Source organism: Lissotriton vulgaris, chromosome 4_1, assembly GCF_964263255.1.
Source record: "Lissotriton vulgaris chromosome 4_1, aLisVul1.2, whole genome shotgun sequence".
NCBI lineage: Eukaryota > Metazoa > Chordata > Amphibia > Caudata > Salamandridae > Lissotriton > Lissotriton vulgaris.
In genome coordinates, this window is record NC_141691.1 from 1,524,996,695 (window position 1) to 1,525,018,954 (window position 22,260).

Below are 22,260 nucleotides of genomic sequence, written 5' to 3' on the forward strand. Positions count from 1 at the left end.
TTTTATCAAAACGAATTAAAAATCCTTTTTATCAGTACAAATGACTGTGTTATAGTTCTATGTTTGTGTTAGAGTTTTTTGTTTATATGTAGCCAGTGTGTCTCTTCCATTACAGTTAGCCTGGGTATATACCTCTGCATTTGAAACTTTTTCCCTGACCCAGGTACTTTATCCTTATCAGGGGGTCCTTGATACTTTACAAAACCCATGAGGCACAGGGTCAGACTGATTTGCATATAGCCATGTCTGAACTGGGGTGGCAGAGTGGGCTAAAGAACAGTGATGGATTAAACCCAGATCTTTTGACTGGGTGTGAGTGTTTGATTGATTCAGATGCTCCGTCCATCACCACCCCCTTTTATACCGCTTTTGGCCGCCATAAGTGTGGCAGGGTATGCTCAGACGTGAGTCCCTTGCTCACTTTGCCACTGGATTCAAGCAAGCCGGGCTGAAGACGGCTGGAATGCCAGAAACCGGTCCTCGGAAGCTTGTTTCTGGTCTAGGGAAGACATGGCTTGGAAGTTCGGGCTGGACTGTTCCCATGAGGCACAGGGTCAGACTGATTTGTATATAGCCATGTCTGAACTGGGGTGGCAGAGTGGGCTAAAGAACGGTGATGGATTAAACCCAGATCTTTTGACTGGGTGTGAGTGTTTGATTTATTTAGATGCTCCGTCCATCACCACCCCCTTTTATACCGCTTTTGACCGCCATAAGTGTGGCAGGGTATGCTCAGACGTGAGTCCCTTGCTCACTTTGCCACTGGATTCAAGCAAGCCGGGCTGAAGACGGCTGGAATGCCAGAAACCGGTCCTCAGAAGCTTGTTTCCGGTCCAGGGAAAACATGGCTTGGCAGTTTGGGCTGGACTGTTCCCATGAGCACAGGGTCAGACTGATTTGCATATAGAGATGTCTGAACTGGGGTGGCAGAGTGGGCTAAAGAACGGTGATGGATTAAACCCAGATCTTTTGACTGGGTGTGAGTGTTTGATTGATTCAGATGCTCCGTCCATCACCACCCCCTTTTATACTGTGAAAAAAGTCGAAAGCAGATGGCGGTGGAGCAGATCCCTTTGAAGTGAAGCTCTCGGAGGCATGCGGGAGCAAATGGCAAGCGCGTGCATGAGCACATGCACTCGACGAAATCCGCGATCGTTTAGACCTTGGTTTGCCCCCAATACTCTCGTCTATTTATTCCTTGTGGAATATAATAGACAAGACATAAAAAGCAAGTTCTCATGGCATTCCTCAGTCTGTAACGTGAGCTCTTTAGGGCCTCTCAGCCAGTTCTTGAGTCATATCCAGAGTGCTTTCCCTTCAAAAGGTTTATGGAATGTATACTTGCTCTTTAAATGCTCTGCAAACATGAAAGATAAGATCAAGAATTACAGGCCTGTTTAGAAGCAAGAATGCTCTGCAAATAAAAAGGAAAGCAAATACCGATGCTGAACCTGAACACACACCCACACTGAAACAAGGGCAGGAAATTACAGTACTTTGTCCCTACTCTCTGGGAAGTAGGGACGTGAAAAAGGAGGGACAAAGAGGCAGGACTGACCACTAGCAAGCGAAATTTTTTATAGGACACAAACAAACACATTAAATTTTAAGCCCAAAAGAGAAGTAAAAGTATATACAAGAGGTCTTGAATACTCACCCTGTAGGTTGCAGCACAGCCGTCAATCATAGTGACTGATATTATTTGCTGAAATGAAGAAAAAAAGTGAGGCTACATAAAAAGTAAAGCGAGTGTCTGGTGGTATGAAATTTGCACGAAGAAAAGAAACACTTGTAATTTTCGACCTGGTGATTTACTTTCCTCACTTGTTCTCAAAAATATACATTTGAAAACTACTTTTCGAACAGTGAAGACAGTGCAATGAGTAGTGTTAGTAACTGTGTAACAGTGTGACTCATGTGGGCCAGATTATTCTGCCCGTGAGCATCAGTGGTGCTAAATGGATGGATGAGGGACGTGCCATAAATGTATTTTTCTCCAAATTTAAACTTGTTTCTCGAGTCCTCTACAATCAGGCTTCATATGAAACGCTGCATCTGCCAGGGTAAGTACTATTACAGCACATGTGTGGAGAAGAGGGGAATCTTCCTTTCGCTGGGTACATCTGATTGTGAAGATGATGGGCACCCCTAATTAACATGGCGGGGAACTTCTCCACCGACACTTCGAGCCCATGATCCAGCACCAGGGGAGGTTCTCTTGATTAGTACGTGAGCACGAGTCATGCAACTCTGTGGTGGTCTTTTCTAACATATTCCACATTCCAGAACCATATGCCTGGAATGTGGTGTGGGAGGTGGGTGAAAGACAGTTCCATGTTAGTCAGTTGCTGTGGGACTGCGGACACTGGCCAATACATGTCTACACTCGAACTAGACACGACCCAAGCATTTTCATTATGGTCTAGTCACAACAAACTCCTACTTGTGACTTCAGAGTAAGGTACTTTGCTCCACGCAACTGACTGTTGTGTTGACCTGATTGGGTGTAGTTTACCCACTACTTGCCTGCTGTTAGGACAGGAGTCCTGACTCCTGCACGTGCACAGGGTTAAATGGAAAATATGGGGCAGAGCCAAGAGCAACAGAAATGCTCTTTCTCTCTCCACAACTCTCTCTCTACTGCTCGGTAACTGCTGAAAAGGGAACTAACCGAAATGGAACTAACACTCATGAATTAGTGACTTCAGGACAGAGCGGCAAGGCAAACCCGGAGGAGCAGTCCACAATGCAGTACACCCTCCTCCTTAAGTACTCCTATTACTACCCTCATAAGCAACATCCCTCCCACCCACAGAAGCTGAGCCCACGGGTAACATGAAGCCTGAGAACTGTACCACTGTGCTCCGGTGCTCTGGAGTGACCCAACAAGCTATGCTGCTGCGATAAATCACCAAAGTGTAGAAATACACAGAAAAACTCGCTGTGCTTCACAGTTTGTGGTAGGTTGGATGCTATCCTTTCTGTTAGCACAGAAGAGCTGGATCTAACCAGACCTACATTTGTAGTCGTCATAGTCTGATCTTTATGATACTCTACACACAAAGTAAACAAGCAACAGACATCCTTTCCACTTTTGCTGTTTATTTAGCGTTTTCATCGGATATGATTTATTTTCAAACCGCAGAGACAAGTACATTACATCATTCGCAAGTTATTATTTCCGAAGGAGCAGTGATGACATCCTGCTACCACTAACTTTCTTAGAGGTCATGTGACCACTGAGCTGCATTTCAGAGTAGGTAAGTTTGTTATGGTAAACCCCAAGCAGAAGCCTGCTATGGTCTTGGTGCTAAATATAACGAACACTGAGTTGTATTTTTATCTTAAGAGAGAAGACTGCTTGGAAAGTAAGGTGCAGAATTAATGCTATGCAGATGTTTTTCTAATTGAGAAAGCATACATCAGCCCACCGGCTTTAACTCTCCATGAAAGTAAACATTAGCCCCACACCTTCCCCTAAACAGATGCTTCTCACAACTATCTGAAATGAATACACACACACGATATCTATGCTCCTGGAATTAAAGGGTTAGTGCTCCAATGTTAACAATGGTCCATTTCTGATGAGCGCTGAGAAGATGCGCCTACACCTATCACGGGAAGTCACAGCAAAGATCTTCGACGACAGCTCTAGTAGCATCCGATGGCACAACCACTAGCAGAAAACGGAATCAAACAAAATACAATTGCACTTCTTAGAAACATTATACATGCCCGCAGAGACATTACTCGAGACACTGATTCACATTACAGTTCAACGCTCTCTTACTTATGAAAGTTTGACAGACAGACAGAGTGGTGAGTGGCTAGAGTCCAAAGGTAACTTGGATAAGAAGCCCAGTGTGACAGGCATGTGGTCCCCAAGCGGCTTGTAAACCCCTGTCAGTAACCAGCTACATATTTCACGTGATTAAACTTCACAACAGTGTCCTCTCCACAGGCCCTGCCTGTTGTCTTGTACATCCAGTTTAGCGTTTACATAGGGCTGCAAGGCACACGACCTTCCGCATACTCCAAGGGATTCAAATTCTTCTTGTTCTGCTCAGATGTGCTCTCCACTGGTAGAAAGACCAGAAGAGATTAAGGTATCGCTGTTTTTTTCATTTTAGTGCATAGATAAAAGGTACAAAATACGGTATGGTGTCAGAGGTGACAGCTCTTAGCTTAAACCAGATTGCCTTCAGAAATCCAAATAGGCCAGTTTTTTTGTCCTACTGGTCTTTACAGCCTGGAAATTCTGAAATTTGAGCTCCACAGACTTGTTTTTTGTAACAATCTGAGGGGACTGAAAGCATTACATTGTAAACAGCGAGGCTTGCAAGAGTACATGGAAGTATTGTACTTAGACTGAAAAAGATGGGTCCGTAGCTTCTGGGGCATTGTATTAGGCTCAGCACCCCCTCCCCCAAATTAGTAAGCAATCAAGTAAGTTAAAAGGATGTCCCCAATCAATATACATTAGAAAGTGTCACATACTAATTTTAATGGAGTACCTCAGCACATTGAATGGGTGATTCTGAAAACCTGACAAATTCTACTATCCCTAGGTCGACCAACCCAATTTTTTGCATCTAGCATCTTGGCGTGTAATGCTAATAGTGGCAACCTCCCTGTGGATACAGAAAAAAAGCAGCCACAACTGGGTTGCAAACGGCCCCTGGCGGGCCTGGCCCCGCTCCAACTCCCAATGCTACTGCCATACCAACTATAGTCATTTAGAAAAATCAGAGAAAATAGAGCTATTCTATGGAATGTTACGATGGAAGTACTCCACCGCAAACATATTTAACAATAGTAGATTATTTGCAACTGCCTTCTGCAGAGCTATATTGAAATATCAGTCCCCTTTCGTCGCCATTATCACGCTTATCATCTGCGTCACTCAGCACCGCGCAGCTCTTTTTAGTCCTTTTTCACGCGGCCTCTGAAGTGATCCATAAAATGGAAGGCACCCAAGTAATCACCAAGGAGGAGTCCAAGTTTCACAGACAGCATGCTGTGGAAACAAACAGAAATTCGAGTTACACACTGCAGGATTTTATGTCGACATATTATTTTCTATTAACCGGCGTATTAGAGATCTTGGCTCACTTACGATACACAGCCAAATACACTATGATTTACCGCGAAGGACCAATATTCTATTTACTTTCAAAATAATGCTTTTACCACAGCTTGTGAATATGTCAATAAAATGCATACTTGCCAACTCACACAGTGCCACCTCGTGACACAAAATCGACTCCCATCACCCGGTCAGGAGCACAAATCACACGGTAAAAGGGAAAACGAGTGGCAACCAACTGTAGACTGTGGATTTCCAGCTCGTGTTCTGACACTTTGAACTGCTGACATCTATTAAGGGGTGTGAAAACACCCCAGAACTTCAGCACCAGCCTCAGCAAGCATTTTCTCTGGTTTTGGAGGGTGATTGGTAGTGAGGGGGCAAAAGGGCCTCTCAGGTGCTTCGGCTGCAGGAGGCCACGACCCTCCAAGCCCCCGCACCCTCCTCACACGCAGACATTTCTGTCTTAGTTGACAGGTATGAAAAGTTTATTTTATTTTTTCATTACCAGTTTTTTATTGTGTGCCCGTTTCTTAGGTCCCCATAGCAGCTTTATCTGTCAAATGTAGGTTGACCAGAATTTTAAAGCAAAAAAACGGGACATTTCACAAAAATAGAAGAAGGACTATAGTTTTACGTCAAGTGGGCGCACAGAATGACAACGCTCCTCTGCAGAGAATTACAAAACAGGCAGTAAGAACACACAAAAGATGCAATTTTTAAACCCAGTAGCTTTGCTGTCAATTAAATTGCTTTCTTGGAACAGCTGCCAACTAGCCCTGCTTTGTAAAACATAAAAAAAACACCCCCCCCTTTTTAGTTTTCCACTCTTTCAAAAAACCGGGACATGAGCAAAATTTGTCGAAATCTGCCCGGACAGCTGGTGAAAAACGGGGACCTTCCTGGCAAATCCGGGACGCTTGGTCACCCTAGTCAAATGTCATGTACTGAAAAGAAAAAAAAACGAGACAGATGTGCACCGAGACAGAAACACGCACATAGAGATGCACACACAGACACAGATACAGAAACGCCAACACAGCAAAAAACACACGTAGACAGAGATATGCACACACACATAGAACACACACACAGAGGCGTATACATAAAGAGAGACGCACACACAGAGACAGACACGCACACACAGACTGAGACACACAGATACAGACACACAGACAAATAATTTGGTATCTAAATGGGCTAAAGCATCCGCTTCAGGGGCTTGTGCTTAACCTTACGTTCACAGTTGTTTTAAACTGTATCCCCACCCCTTACTAACCTTGCTCCCACAGGTGCGGATATGTTGCCCTTCTGTGTTTAAATACAGTACAAGGCAATAAAATATAGTTAATTGCTGTGGTGTTTATGTTTGGGCGATGTGTTTTGATGTGAATGCACATTTTGCGAAGTGCTTCAAAAGGTGTCTTTCAGTTGGGCAGTATCAGCGATACTCCAGATGATACTTTAAAGCCACTGCTGCTTTTATAGCTTCAATGGGATAGATAGTGCCATATATTCTGGGGAGTAAGTATCGGGAGATGTGGAGCGTCTACCCGACTTCAATGCAGGGAAAGGGGGCTGGCATTTCTAAGGAGCACAGCAATGTTATTGATAAGGCAAGCACTCCCAGCGGTTGAGCTCACAGCAGGTACATACACTGCAAATTCTCCATTTAAAGCACTGGAGAAAGGGACCGGGAAACAGCAGAAGCCTGCAGAGGCAGAGATCCCCCTCCCCTGCAGCTGGAACGTCCAGGGAGGTCTGGCAGGTGTGCAGAGGGGAGTGAAGTAACAGGGTGTCACGTGGCCCGTAAGGAATGCAAATCAAACCAGAACAAGGGAAACAAGGACTGGGCGAGAAAGGAGGGGGGAATGCCAGCAGAAAGGGAGGGGGTGGCAAATGGTGAGCATTTCGCGGCTGCTTTGATGTTCTCAGTGGCCAAGTGGCTCACTAAGAACATCAAAGCGGCCGCGAAAATGCTCCCACAGGCTGCAGTAGGACAAATGGTGCATGCGCCCGGCGCACATGCACTGTGCCCGATCCGCCTGCAGACTTTGGGAGCATTTTTAAAAACCCCTTACTATACTCTCGCAAAGCATCGCTTCCGCGATTGCTATAGCGAGACCTAAAAAGCATCCTTATTCATTGCCTGGACTTAGCGACCCACCAAAAATCAGGTTGTGACCCACAGATTGGGAAACACTAGACTATGTTGTTGCTTCATCTATGAAAATAATCTAAGCCACACACAGGGTTCACATGACAGCTGATTTGCCTCTTAGTAAAAAGCATACATTTCACCGTAGTAATATAATCTGGTGTACTAAGGTCAAACCCTTCACCATGTGACAGGAATATACATTTTTGAATTTTGAAGAGACTTTATCATATTTTTACACCATGATTGTTACACGATTTACATGACAAATATTCTTATCTCTTGGCTTGTGCATAGCCCCTTAGATACGAGCCAGACCCTTGGCTCGGTTCTTCCTGATAATTTGTTGACTCACCCTCAAATTTAACAGGATGAACAGAGATGTTTTTGAGGGAGGGGACGAAAGACACGGGACAGGGTAAGAAGGGTACAGGAAGCAGTGAAGTGCGAAGAAGAGCACAGAGAGCGCTCAGCAGGAATTAACAGGCTGGGAGAGCACAGGGAGTAATGCAGGGAAGGAAAGTACAGGTAGGAGAGCAGAGTGGGCACAGGAGCGATTGATCCTGGAGTAGAGATAGGAGGAAGTGCAGAGATGGTGCTGAAGGAAGATGAGGGAGCTCATAAGTGCAGGGAGGATACAGAGGGAAGAGGCGAGAGCTTAGAAGTAAGTGGCGGGTGCTTAGAAGTAAGTGCAGGGAGGATACAGAGGGAAGAAGCAGGAGCTTTGAAGGAAGTGGCGGTAGCTTAGAAGGAAGTGCAGGGAGGATACAGAGGGAAGTGGCAGGAGCTTTGAAGGAAGTGGCAGGAGCTTTGAAGGAAGTGGCAGGAGCTTTGAAGGAAGTGGCAGGAGCTTGGAAGGAAGTGGCAGGAGCTTAGAAGGAAGTGGCAGGAGCTTAGAAGGAAGTGCAGGGAGGATACAGAGGGAAGAGGCAGGAGCTTAGAAGGAAGTGCATGGAGGGCGGCGTAGAGGGAAGAGGCGGGAGCTTGGAAGGAAGTGTAGGGAGGACACAGAGGGAAGAGGCGGGAGCTTAGAAGGAAGTGCATGGATGGCGTAGAGGGAAGAGGCAGGAGCTTAGAAGTAGTGCAGGGAGGATACAGAGGGAAAGAGGCAGAAGCTTAGAAGGAAGTGGCTGGAACTTAGAAGGAAGTGCAGGGAGGATACAGAGGGAAGAAGCAGGAGCTTTGAAGGAAGTGGCAGGGGCTTAAAAGAAGTGCATGGAGGGAGAAGAGGGAAGAGGCGGGAGCTTCGAAGGAAGTGCAGAAGGGTGTAGAGGGAAGAGACTGAAGCTTAGAAGAAAGTACAGGGAGGATACAGAGGGAAGAAGCAGGAGTTTAGAAGGAAGTGCAGGGAGGATACAGAGGTAAGAAGCAGGAGTTTAGAGGAAAGTACAGGGAGGATACAGAGGCAAGAGCAGGGCAGTGCTATTGGCGTAGGAGAGTAGTGCACTGGGGGTACCGAACCGAAGGGATTACGCAAGAGCATGTCGAAACACCCAGTGCCCTGCTCCACCCCCAATGTATGATATTGATAAGCTCCCTATAGTCTCCATAGGCCCCTGCGCACGTTACACGGCCCCTCCGGGACAATTTACATTATTACTTTATCAGGTTCATCTGTCAAGCCCCTTGGGCGGGCTAGTCATGATGCGCATTTGTTGGATGTCCTTGCGCGAGCCACAGAACGAACCTATAGCGGGGAGGGCCCCTCACGCGCGGCTCAGGAAGGTGGCAGCACTATCCCCGGCCCCACATCCGCCACCGGGGCAGCGGCGACGGAACACGCTGACCAGAAGAGTAGGGTAGCCCTTGAGGGGAAATGGCGGGGTGTTCCCAGTACAGGCCGGTGACCCTAAAGGTCTGATATAACTCTGATGCTGGTAGTGTAAGGCCAGAGGAAGTAACCAATTCCGCCACAGCCCTACCAGCCTCCTAAAGGGCCTCTAGAATGTCAAGCATTTTACTGCCAATTAGGCCTTGACCTTAGCATCAGTGACCATTTATGTAGTCCACACCACAAACTCCGATGCATTTTGCCGCTTTAACATCATATTCTTATTCCTATAAACTAACAGGTGCTTTTTATCGACTTCAGTAGAATGACGGCTGAGCCAGTCCAACTGTGAGTTAGCGTGCGTGTTGCACGGCGTTATGCGCAGCAGTTGCTCAACCAGCCGGACGAGATGATTTGCTTGATAGCCCATATTGATTTCCCCTTCCCTGTGAAGAAGTCTGGGCAGTATGTTAGCCTTGCTGCTGGCTCTCTGTGGTAGCTGTGCTGCGCAGGCAGAGTGAGGCAGGCGGCCTTAATGGACGAGATAAGTGCCCGGCGTGTGAGCCCACCGTGGCCTCCGTCCGGCACTCATCTTTTTCCGAGAACAGGTGGAGACAGTCTGGTGCTGGCGAGTCCTTGACCGGTCCAAATGAGGCCCTGCGGGAGGGTACCGGCCAGCCGCCGCAGTTTCTGAAGACTCCGGTAACGGGAAGGGGCTGTGGAGTAGGCATCCGCTGCTGGGTCCGGCCATCATCCGGACCGCAGAGGAAGCCTGGGTGGGGGGCGGGGTACCTGACCAATAGCAGAGCCGGACCAGCCACCTCACCTAGTCATGGAACAGAAAGGAGTGGGGTGGGGGACGGGTTCCTAGTAGATAGCTGAAGTGATGGTGAGGTAGAACTAGGACCCAATCAGTAGTTTACTTGGTGGGGTGACTTTGGGGCATGTTCTAGACACATAGGAGGCTCAGAGCCCTGGCCACACTGCTACTGAATTTCTGGGGCAAAAGCAACGAGCTAGAGATGCCGGATGGGGCGAGAGCACTTAACTGGCTCTGAGGACCGGAGCGGGCAGCGCCCGGAGCCCTGGGGACCTATGGCCTCGGCGGGCTAGTCCTGCTGGGGGTGGCGTCCTCTCTGTCCTGTGCCAGCCGACCTCCTGCGCTCCCCTGGCCGCGGTGTGCATCCCTGCGGGACGGAGCGAGCCTCTCCTCCCTTCGGCCCATGACACGGGGTCTTGCTGCGCCCATCCAGCCGCCGAGAAAAAAAGTTGCCTCAATGAAATTGTAAGCTTTGGACCAGCCTTTTCCAAATTCATTCAGACGGCACAGAAGCCTGACGGCAGGTTCATTTATACAATAAAAACAAGTTTGGTTTTGGCATGACAAGCAGCACAGCACTGATCGCTATTGAACACAAAAAAAAGCCCGCGAGTGGTGCGTGCGCGCCACTGCGAGGCATATGTCTTCAATTATCGCGCCCGTGTCTGGCCACGATAATTGAAGACATATGGGCTTTGGTGCCCGTAACAGACACCAATAGACCATGGGCAGAGCTACACGACAACCTATGGCCTATTGCGTGTTCTGTTAAAAAACAGCACACACGCGAAGCCCAATGAAAATGGACCTTGGAAATGCAAACGCACGAGCTGTGTGGAATTTCATGGTCCATTTTCAAACCCTACCAAAAGGGCTTTTCGCTTCGCGAGCCCTAAAGAATAGAGAGGGGACTTCAGGTCAGCCCCATTCAGCCACTGATTGGTGGAAGTGTCAATCAAACTATGGATCAGCACACCAGCCAGCAGATGCAGGCGTACCTTACAGGTCCTGTGGACAGTACTACCACATATAGTCTTCCAATAATGCCATTCTACACTAGCATGAAATTTTAGCCTATGTGGAATTATCGTTCGAATCAGCCCAACCTTTTTAGATGCACAAGTTACTACTTGCGGAACGATATATCTGTAAGAGACAGTAGTTAGTGATAGATTTCTTACCTTAGAATATTCCCATGCGTCAGACTGGATCCGGAAAGTTTTGTTTAGTAGTACCCCTGCTCGTCAGTAGGTGGCGCCTTGTTTGCCTCCGGTGCAGGAGGGGGTGGTTGCGGCGATAGAACCGGAGCAGGAGCAGGGATAAACGGCACCGGAAACTGCGCCGAGAACGGCGCTGGCCGGGGCAGGACCGGCACCGCCTCCAAATTCAGGTCCCAAGAATGAACAAAATGGTCCTGGAACCAGGGCAAGGGTTGAATGAATGGCACATGCTGGGCGCCGAGGGCAGCGCTGGGGCCGGAGCTGGCAGCTTTGGACTTCGTGGGGCCGGGGCCAGAGCCAGTGGCGTAGGATCCTGTGGCGCCGAAGCTGGATCCACCAGGGGCGCTGACGGGCCAACAGGATCTGCACACGGGACCGTGGGGCCCAAAGGTATGCCAGCGGGAGCCCGAGGTCTAAATAGGCAGCCCGTGGCAGCAAGAAACTCTTGTACCTGTTCAGGAGTTGCCGACGGACCCGGGTAAGGCGGGTAGGCCGCGAGACTCGGCGGCTCCAGAGGAGCCGCGGGGGCAGAACCCCTTCCCCTCATCCTCATCCGAGGAGCGGCCGGGGGACGTCTGACAGCGCACACGCTTCTTTGCCTTTTTTTATGGCATCACTTACCGGAATCTGGGGGCGAAGTCTTGGAGGCTGAACAGCGATGACTTCGGTCCCACGAGCGGTCCCGGGAACGGCCCGAGACCCGGAGCGGCGGTGTGAAGAATGCCGGAGCTCCAGCAGCTTCCGGCGTCGCTCCCTCTAGGCCTTAGGAGCCTTGGCTTGACAGTCCCGGCAGGCCCAGGAGTCATGGTCAGACTCCAGGCAGTAGAGGCAAACATCGTGGGGGTCCATCACTGACATATTACGGTGGCAGTCCCTGCAGGACTTAAATCCAGGCATCCCTACGTGCACCAGGAGAAACAAGGGGGGGAGACAAAAGTCTGCAAAAAGCAGTCAAAAAGTGACTGAGGTAACGTGCACTATCCAGATCTGTACTTGCTGACGCGGAAAAAAAAAGAACTGACATCAGCACGCATGGGTGGCGCCTAAGTAATCTCTGGGACGTCATTTTGGTGCTTACGACGCCAGCGACGGACGCAGAGCCGCAAGACGCCACCTACTGACGCGCAGGGGTACTGCTAAGCAAAACTTTCTGGATCCAGTCTGACACCTGGGGATATTCTAAGGTAAGAAGCTATCACTTTCAGATGTAGTGTTACTGGATGTGAATGCTTTTTTCTTCTTCAAATTAAGCATTGAAAAGGTCCTGAGCCTCCATTTTCACTAAAGATCGACTGACATCTGCGGACACCTTCAAGCTCCTGCCAAATCACACTGGAGGTGCATCCAAGCCTAACAGTGGCTCAAGAACCGACACCCACTCCCCATGAAACTACTAACATTTATTTCATGAACCATGAACCAGCTCCATTAAAGTGCAAAACTGCAGTAGTCGTGCATCGATGTATTGCACAGATGCCACAACCTACTGCAATAATTTGGTGACATTTGCACAAATGAACTGACTAGTGCTCTTATGGTAGAACACAGAGTATGATAGATGCAATATTCGTTGAATAAACTTTGCAAAATTATTCCAGTATTCGTAATAATCTATAATCAACAGAGTTTCTCTATACAAAGGTGCTGGAATTTCACCCACAGGAGTTCTCTGAAGTAGACTTGCAGGGTTTGTCAGTTACCAACATAAGAGGCCTAGTTTCTATTCTGCCCCTTCTTTAGTAGACTATCCTTGTTGATTGTGTATCAAGGGAGTGCAAGGACCTCTGTGTGTAGCTTAAAATTACCTACTGGTAGACCAACCATTGTTAATACAGCCTCAATAAGCGTACTTTAAAAAAGTAGTTGAACACTAAGGGTAACAACTATCCGCTCTATTCATATTCTACTCAACATGTTTCAGCCATTCTTGGTCTGTAGCATTCTTCAGAACTGGGATCCCATATTGGTTATAGCTACAACCTTGTAGATGTTTGTGTAAAGTGGTGTTTTGGAAGGGTGTGCATTAAAAAGTGATAATGAATACAAAACCAGTGTTGGCTATCTGGTTCCGTAATGTGTTCTATATGGGAGACAGTAACAACAAGAATTGGCAAAGCCAACAGATTTCAGTTGTAAAAGCCCAAGCTGTTGGCTTTGCCAATGCTTAGTGGCATTGTCAATACCTAGAAAATATCAATAACAAAAGAGGGAGTGAAGAGGTGGTGTCTTACACGGACACCGGGGGTGGGTTCGACCTCCCCTTGTAATTATTCATAAACAATAAGATTCACCCATGAAGGATAATGGTAGAGGATTACTTAAATTCAGGGTCATGTGCATTACCTACATTGGTGGGAAGCACATAGTGTTTCTTAAATACCCCTCACACACAAAAAAAGGGCCCTTGGCGTCATGCTTCATCATAGGGGTCTTCGTGCCCCTCTACGGGACGCGGTGGACTACTACATGCGAATACGTGTGAGCACTGATATTATTCACTATGTGTGGTGTGGGAATGACTGAGTGGAAGGGTCAAGAGTGAGTGAAAAGTAGATGTTAAAAAATACCTAGCTCCTGTGGAGTAGGGGCCCTACTGCCGCCTACGAGCTCCAACCTGGTGGGGCTGCCGCTTTCAGCGACGAGGATCGGAGGGCTGTTGCTGGGACTGACTATGCCGCCCGGCTCCGTGTTGCTGCCCACCGAGGCCGAGCGCGTCGGGCTCAGCGGGTGAGGGTGCCCACCCCCTCTTCTGAGCTGGAAGTAGACCGTGGCCCGGATGGGCTGCAGAAAGCAGGCGGCTGCTGTTGGAAGGCGGGGAGCCGGTGCTGCTGCGCTGTCTCCTCTGGGGCTGCTGAGAGGGGCCAGAGGACATGACATCAATGGAGCGCGGCGGGGGCGGGACATGCTTCACGCCGAATGCCCCGGGGAACGGGGGCTGCCGAGGCCATAAAGATAAACATGTCGTTTGCGGAAAAAGGGGTGGGATTTGATTAAGAAATACGCTGCAAACCGTTTCCAAAACGTTTCCTGCAGTCTTTTCCAGTTGTAAACAAGCGCTCGCCATTTGCTCTAAGCCCCGTCCTTTTCAGACTGGGGGGGGGGGGTGTTTTTCTTTCTCCCCTCTTCTCCATTTGAATTTAATTTGAATTTACAGCAATTTGTATAGCGCACTTATACCATGCGGTTTCATGGCGCTAGGAGGACGCCTAGCCAGAGGTGAGTAATCGGGGGAGCGAGGTGCTAAGATGGAAAAGCACGGGAGAAAAGAAAAGTCTTAAGTGCTCTGCGGAAATCAGAGTAGGAAGGGATGGATCTGATGTGAAAAGGGAGAGAGTTCCAAAAAGTGGGACCAAGGACTCTAAATTTCATGCCCCCGGATTTCTTTTTCTTAACCAGGGGGACGGAGAGCAGAAATTTAGTGGAGGAGCGAAGTTCTCTGTTGGGGCAATAAGCACTGATGGCGGAGGAGATGAAGTCAGGGGCAGTCCCCGCCAAGGCCTGAAAGGTAGTGCACCCCAATTTAAAGGGGGCCCGCTCTTTAATGGGGAGCCAATGAAGGGATTGGAGGAGGGGAGTGACGTGGTGGAATCTAGGTAAGCCATGGATCAGGCGGGCGGCCTGATTCTGGTCAAGCTGGAGAAGGTAGAAAGCATATGCGGGAGCTCCATTGTATACAATGTTCCCATAGTCCAGCCGGGACAGAACCATTGCCATCAGGATGAGTTTAAGGGCCGGGACAGAGAAAAACCGGGACATTTTGCGTATAGTGCGCAGGGCAAAGAAACAGGAAGAAACAACAGAATTAATCTGAGTGTGAGGGGTAAGATGCTTATTAAGTGAGATCCCTAGAGTTTTTACAGAAGGAGAGGGGGTGGGGGAGGTACCCAGGGAAGGGGGCCAGAAGCTGGGGGACCAGGGACTGGGGGTGCTGCCAATAACAACAAGTTCCGTCTTGTCCGGATTTAGTTTCAGATGGTTACCGTTCATCCAATCGCTGATGAACAGCATGACCGACTGGAAGTTGTGTATACTGGCAGGGGAATGTGACAGGTGAAAAATGAGTTGGAGGTCATCAGCGTAATTGTATACGGTGACCTCCATGTTTTGAAGTGCAAAAATAAGGGGATAGATGTATAGGTTAAATAATAACGGGGAGAGAGAGGAACCCTGGGGGACACCACACAGGACTGAATGAGGGGGGGCAGTGAATTCGGCCAGGTGAACGGCCTGGGAGCGATCTCTCAGGAAGGAGCTGATCCAGGCTAAAGCTGGGCCCTCGATGCCCGACACCCTGACACGGGTGAGAAGAATGGAGTGATCAACCGTGTCAAAAGCGGCGGAAAGATCTAGAAGGACCAAGGCCTGGGGCGTGTTGGTATCCAGCCCGTCCCTGAGGTCGTCCATCACAGAAATGACCACCTTCTCGGTGGAGTGCCGAGGGCGGAAGCCGGCCTGCCGGGAAGCAAATCCTCCACTTTCCTCAATGAAGGCACCTAGGACCTGAGTAACATGGGCCTCTAGGGCCTTAGCCAGGAAGGGGAGGAGGGAAATGGGGCGGTAGTTGGAAGGGGAGGTGGTGTCAGCCCCAGGTTTTTTTAGAAGAGGAATAACAATGGCAGTTTTGTGAGAAGCTGGAACGATCCCCTGGTGGAGGGAATCGTTTAGGAAGGTGAGGGGGGGGGGGTAGGGGGGGGGGAGGGAGATAGCAGCTCGTAAAGAGCCTGCGAAGAATATGCGCTGGAGCGACGTCTACCGGCGAGCCGGATTTGACGCGAGTCAGAAGAGAAAGGAAAGAATCTCTGGTTAGGGGAGGTAAGTGAGTCAGACGGGAGACAGGGGGGGAGGCTGGGGGTCACAAAAAGTGGAGGAAGGGGGTGGAATCCCGGCCTTAATAAGGGCAACCTTCTCCACAAAGAAATCGTTGAGAGAGTTGCACAACAACTGGGAGGGAGGAACCTTGGAAGAGACCCTGTCAGATGAGGACAGTTCACGAACAATAGAGAAGATCTCCCTGGAATGGTTCTCAGCATCAAGGACCCTCCCAGAAAAATACGCTGTCTTGGCCAGGAGAATGTCCTTTTTGTATTCTTTTAGAGTGAGCAAGTAACAGGTTTTTAAGAGAGGACAGTAGGCGAGTCTCCAGGCTCTCTCAGCTTGACGCGTCTCAAGTTTTTTTGCCTTGAGGGCAGGATAGAACCATTTGTTCGCGTCGTGGCCGCGCTTGACTGTTACATGCTTCAAAGGGGCAGCCAGATCGCAAGCCCTCAGGAGCCAGCTGCCGAGAGCATCCAACTGCCTAGACGGAGTGAGATCGGCCAGGATAGGGTAGGAAGCCGAGAGGGAAGAACAAAGGGCAGGGATGTCAGCTCTGCCCCAGTTCCTCGCCCAGGTGTGTTTGGGGAGGGGAGTCATGGACGAAGAGCTTAGGTCCAGTGAAAAAGAGATAAGAAAGTGATCTGACCAGGGACAAGGCTGGACGGAAAGAGACGGAATCGAGGTATTAAGGGTCCAAATTTGATCCAACGTATGACCGTGGATGTGCGTAGGAGAGAGGACCCGGGAAACAAAATTCAAACTCAGAAGGAGTTCTGTAAAGTTACGAGAGACTACATCCTCGGTAGAAGCATTAGGCCAAAAGTTAAAATCTCTGAGGAGCAGAACCGAAGAATTGTTGATAGCTAAGGTTCCTAATAAATCGGAGATGACTGGCAGAAAGCGGGGACAGGACTGCGGGGGACGATAGACAAGGACACACGTCAGTGGGGTCTGGGAAAAGGTAGAGCGGATGACCAAACATTCTGCCGTAGGTAAGGAGGGAGAAGGGAGAGATTGAAAGTGGAGATCTGCTTGGGCAACCAAAGCAACTCCACCACCTGCTCGACCGTCAGGTCGATCGGCCCTGAATATAACATAGGGGGGGGGAAGGGCAGATAACACGCTCGGGAGTGAATCAGAGCAGAACCACGTCTCGGTCAAGAAAAGAAGATCTGGTTTAACGGAATCTAGGAAGTCAAATAGCTCTAAATGGTGTTTGACAGCCGATCTGGTATTGAGTAGGAAGGCAGAGAGATGGGGTGGCGCCAGGGGCTGAGGGGAGAAGGGAAAGGGTTCGATGGGGGCCACCTGACAGGGAGGCCTGGAGGGGCTGGAAGTGGGAGGGGTAGCTAAGGAATACATACGAGCTAGACCAAGTTTGCTTATTCGTGCGCATGTGGCAGGTGAAGGGGACCACGGTACCTGTAGCGCTCGGAGTTGCGAAGAGGAGTATGACCGGAAATGGGCAGAGTGGGGTGCCCCTAGCCCCGGCCGGCCGCAGACGGGCTTGCCTTAGGCGCGACTTCGGCGCGCCCGCTGCGCGTTCGCATGGGGCGGATTTTTATGGGCCAGAGACGCGATGACTAGAGCGCTGGCCAGAAATCCAGCAGCCTCACCCAAAATGGCGCCCGCTACCCCGTCAGCCCTCCGGAGCAATCGGCACAAGCCGCGCCGGACCGGGGCTAGGGGAGCGGGAGGGGCGAGTGAGGTGATCAGCAAAGTAGGTGAGGTGCTGTAAAAAGTAAATGAAGAAGTTTGTTTTTAAACTTAAATCTTTAAAAACTATGCGAGCAATGAAAGGAGCTTAAAATTAAATTTTCTCCGCCGTACTGTCCCCAGCGCGAGCAGCAGCTGCCACGAACCCACTGCCACTGGGTCTTAGGCGTCCGCTGCGTGTTCGCATGGGGCGGATTTTTATGGGCCAGAGACGGGATGACTAGAGCGCCGCCCAGAAATCCAGCAGCCTCACCCAAAATGGCGCCCGCTACCCCGTCAGCCCTCCGGAGCAATCAGCACAAGCCGCGCCGGACCGGGGCTAGGGGAGCGGGAGGGGCGAGTGAGGTGATCAGCAAAGTAGGTGAGGTGCTGTAAAAAGTAAATGAAGAAGCTAGTTTTTAAAATTAAATCTTTAAAAACTATGCGAGCAATGAAAGGAGCTTAAAATTCAATTTTCTCCGCCGTACTGTCCCCAGCGCGAGCAGCAGCTGCCACGAACCCACTGCCACTGGGTCTTAGGCGTCCGCTACGCGTTCGCATGGGGCGGATTTTTATGGGCCAGAGACGCGATGACTAGAGCGCCACCCAGAAATACAGCAACCTCACCCAAAATGGCGCCCGCTACCCCGTCAGCCCTCCGGAGCAATCGGCACAAGCCACGCCGGACCGGGGCTAGGGGAGCGGGAGGGGCGAGTGAGGTGATCAGCAAAGTAGGTGAGGTGCTGTAAAAAGTAAATGAAGAAGTTTGTTTTTGAAATTAAATCTTTAAAAACTATGCGAGCAATGAAAGGAGCTTAAAATTCAATTTTCTCCGCCGTACTGTCCCCAGCGCGAGCAGCAGCTGCCACGAACCCACTGCCACTGGGTCTTAGGCGTCCCTCCATTGGCTGGAATGTAAACAACGGGCGTATTTTAGACTTATTGTTTACCATTCCAGCCAATGGAAAGAGGAGAGAAAGAAACGAAAAAACACGCCCCCCAATCCAAAAACGATGGGGCTTACAGCGAGAGAATGACGACACTGAGACCTCTTCTCCAATTTCTGGCTGCCGTTTAGGAGGCCAGCCAATGGAGAAGAGGGGCGGGGTTTACCCTCGCTACTCAGAGTCATTAATTCTCACCAGCGAGACTGTGCATATGCGCAGCCTACGCTAGCCGAGACCTAAAAATTGGCTTTAGAAGTTTTTCACTACCATGACATGTAAAACTTAAACCCACATGTCCTACATTTAAATAGCATGCACTCTGCTATATGAACTTTTAGGGCCTATTTTAGTGGTGGCTTATATGTATTGAAAATGGGTATTTAGGTCTGGCAAAAAGTTCATTTCGCCTGGTCGAAATGGCAGTTTAAAACTGAACTACAGGCAGCAGTGGCAGGTCTGAAGCATATTTTAAAGTGATACTTAAGTGGACGGCACAAGGAGTGCTGCAGGCTAACTAGTATTTGTTATTTACATGCCTGGGTACAAGTAGTACCATATACTAGGGATTTACAAGTAAAGTAAATGTGCCAATCAGATGTAGTCAAATTTTACCACTCTTTAGGGAGAGAGCACAAGCACTTTAGCTCTGCTTAGCAGTGGTAAAGTCCTAATGCCAAATAAAAGAAATTCAGCAAAACAGGAGGGGTTAGGGCAACAGGTTTGGGGAAAAATCACATCAAGGATATTCGGTCTAACAAACAATGGCATGTATGATTCTATACATGTTAAATGACAAATATTTAAGCTATTTTAAAGGCATTACTCCTGCCATACTCTTTAATGTATGCTTATGTCTTTGTGAATCTAAAATAGAAATAAATGGGAATATTCATACACAATTAGTGCAAGTAAAAATTAATGTCCACTCTGTCTACTTTTACTAATAAAGAGTAGGACATTTTGGGCTGATTCACAAACGCACGGAAGAGTACGTAAAAGAGTAGCTCATTAGTAACACTTCCTGTGCTTACAAATGCTTTTGTGTATCGGCCACATCTTCATCTTCAGCCTCTGTGAGACCTTGTACTAAAACTAGCAGAGTTGTGAGTGGAATGATACATGTGAAATATGGGCACATTAAAATTTCGAAACGCGGATGTGTTGTGAAAAGTGCTGCAGAGGACCAAAGACTAGCAAATATTTTTTTGCTCTTTGGAATTGGCCCGTTCAGAAATAGTATTTTTCTATCACAAAAGCAGTTCCCTGCTATCCCAAAAAGAAATTCTCACAGTGTTTGTGAAACGTTTCACTAGCATTACCGCAATGCCCTTTTGGCCAAAATAGGGAGGTACTGTAAACCTACTATTTATAATGTACCTATTATCACATTGATTTAGCATTATTGAGCTGGTGTATGGTATGTGAATAGCAATACATACACACAGAAGTGCAAATCTGCCTACTCATACCGTGCTACTGTTTGGCACACGATATTGACTTCATTCACAGATATCCGGTGAAGAGCTGATATCAATAAGTGGAAGAGAAAGCTAGCTCGAAACCCCTGCCCTGAGTGGGTTTCCAGCTGGTCTTTGGAGACTCTGGCCGCATCAGTAAGCTTTGTTTATTTTTTGTTTTTTTTAGGTGGAGAAGTTGGTGGAAAGATAGTTCTCTACACAAAGCCCTGCCCCTCCAAGGGCAGGCCCCTTCCTTACATGATAAATATTTGTTTTCAAATTGGCAGGTGTGAAGTGTTCTCTATGGAAGAAATACCAAGAGCTATGTTTAACTTTGCTAGAAGTTTTCACTATAAGTTGTCCCCGCTACACCTTGGGATGAAAACACACTTCATGCATCTTCACAGGACGCAATACTGAATCTGAATCCAGCAGCCATGACAGGAGAAAGCAGAAATAATAATTGTTGACAAAGCCAGTAGGTCTTGCATATGTGAGAGATATTGGATTTGTCAATGTTTTGTTTAGCCATTCTGTACAGCAGCCCTTCTGCTGTGCAGCATGTCTATAAAGAAAAGAAAAAATAAGTGCTAGGACCTGTTCAGTGCATCAGATAACTTTTTAATGTTTACTTTCAGCAATGCTGCACAGCTGCTGCACTATAGTATGGCATGCTAAAACAGACTGACAAAGCCAATAGCTCTGGCATAGACGTGACCTTCTGACTTTGGCAAAGCTTTTGGCCACGTATTCTGAACACCTGTGTGCCACTGACAGGCACTGAGAGCAACCCGAACTGCCTTCAGCCACAACCCAATTGTGCCCCTTTATAAACCTCAGGATGTGACCCACTTGAAATTATGTACTCATAAGAGTAATATATCCCATAAAAAAAAGTAACACCATCCTGAAAAAAGCAAACACTCACAGGGAAAGCAAGATTAAGTGAAGCATGTGAAATATAAACAGGAAAGACATGTATTACCTTAATGTTTCCTACACTCATTGTTCAGAAAACGGTCAGTGTTTTTGCATGAAAAGTTAAGGACATGAACACAGGACCCGAAAAGGACCTTTTTCAATGCCAGTTTTAAATTACGACGGGTCTACGAATTAAAAGAACCTGGCGCACTTAAAGCCCTAGTTTTGAGCGTGCAATATTTGTCAAATTCAACCAGCAGCCTACGAACCAATCAAACGCTCATTCCTTCACCAACTTGCAACCAGAACTGATAACTCGGTGGGTTAATGCATTCACACAAGATCGTCGCCAAAGTGACATGTGATAAAGGGCTGTGTACCTGTTACATTCAATACCATGCAGCAGCATAACAGATATTCTTTCCCAACTGTGAAAGTCGAAGAATATTAATATAATTGTTCGGACAGGTTCTTAACAGATTTTACTCTACAGCAAACTGGAGCATTTGCCCTTCAGACATGCATGTTTGGTCTTGGTATATTTTTGCCCGATAAGATACTTTGCGTGAAGTACTGTATGCCACACTTGTCTAGCTTACAGACTGGTACCAAATATCTTAAAATGTAGATAGAAACAAAATATTAAGGACACCAATAAAGACCAATTAATCAGTAATTGGTCCATGCTCCATCGAATGGACAACAGGACGACCACACATGAAGCGGAAGTTATGTTTGCATTTGCAGGCCAATGAGGAGGAAGGAACTGAGAGTGTCAAAGAGGCCATTCAATGGTAAGTTATGGTTGAGCGAAAAGCCCCTTTTTAGTAGAGTTGGATTTTTTTTTAAATACACGAGATCGTCGCTATAGCGATCACACATGCAGGCTCGACCTAATAAAAAGGGATCGAGCTAAACGTACAAAACCATATACACTAAAACCCATCAGAAAACATAAATAATAATAATCCACATTTGTAAAGCGCACAATCATCCGTAAGGGTCTCTAGGCGCTGGGGGCCGTCGTGAAGATTAAGCAAGCTATTGCCCAGAGTAACATGGTGCTGGGCTAATCTGTCGCTGGGGATCGAACCGTGATCCCCAGATTCCAGAGTCAGTCGCCCTAGCCGCGGCGCCACACCTCTTCCGTGAGGAGACTGAATGAGTCTGTGCCCATTTCATTGTGTACAGTGAAAGAAATGTTTTTGCGTGCAAAGTTAGAGACTATAACAATGTGTGAAGCAAATGTGGTTAAATCGTTAAAACGGATTTCGTACGAATTGTAACTTTTCAATCTCTTTCTTTAGTACTTCGAAACATGGATCAAATTAGTCTGATAATACCAGGGCTCTAGTCAGCATATGTTACTT

At 48.1% G+C, this 22,260-nt stretch overlaps 1 protein-coding gene across 2 annotated transcripts in view; it reads right to left on the reverse strand.

Annotated features, from left to right (window-relative positions):
- Positions 1–3,085: 3,085 nt before the first annotated feature.
- Positions 3,086–22,260, reverse strand: part of SDR16C5 (short chain dehydrogenase/reductase family 16C member 5) — a 240,841-nt gene continuing 221,666 nt past the window's right edge. For both annotated transcript variants that reach the window (XM_086965768.1, XM_086965769.1), the window contains one exon: positions 3,086–5,017. In XM_086965768.1, coding sequence (XP_086821894.1) covers positions 4,924–5,017 — 94 coding nt within the window. In that variant the 3' untranslated portion in view covers positions 3,086–4,923. The remainder of the gene's footprint in view (positions 5,018–22,260) is intronic.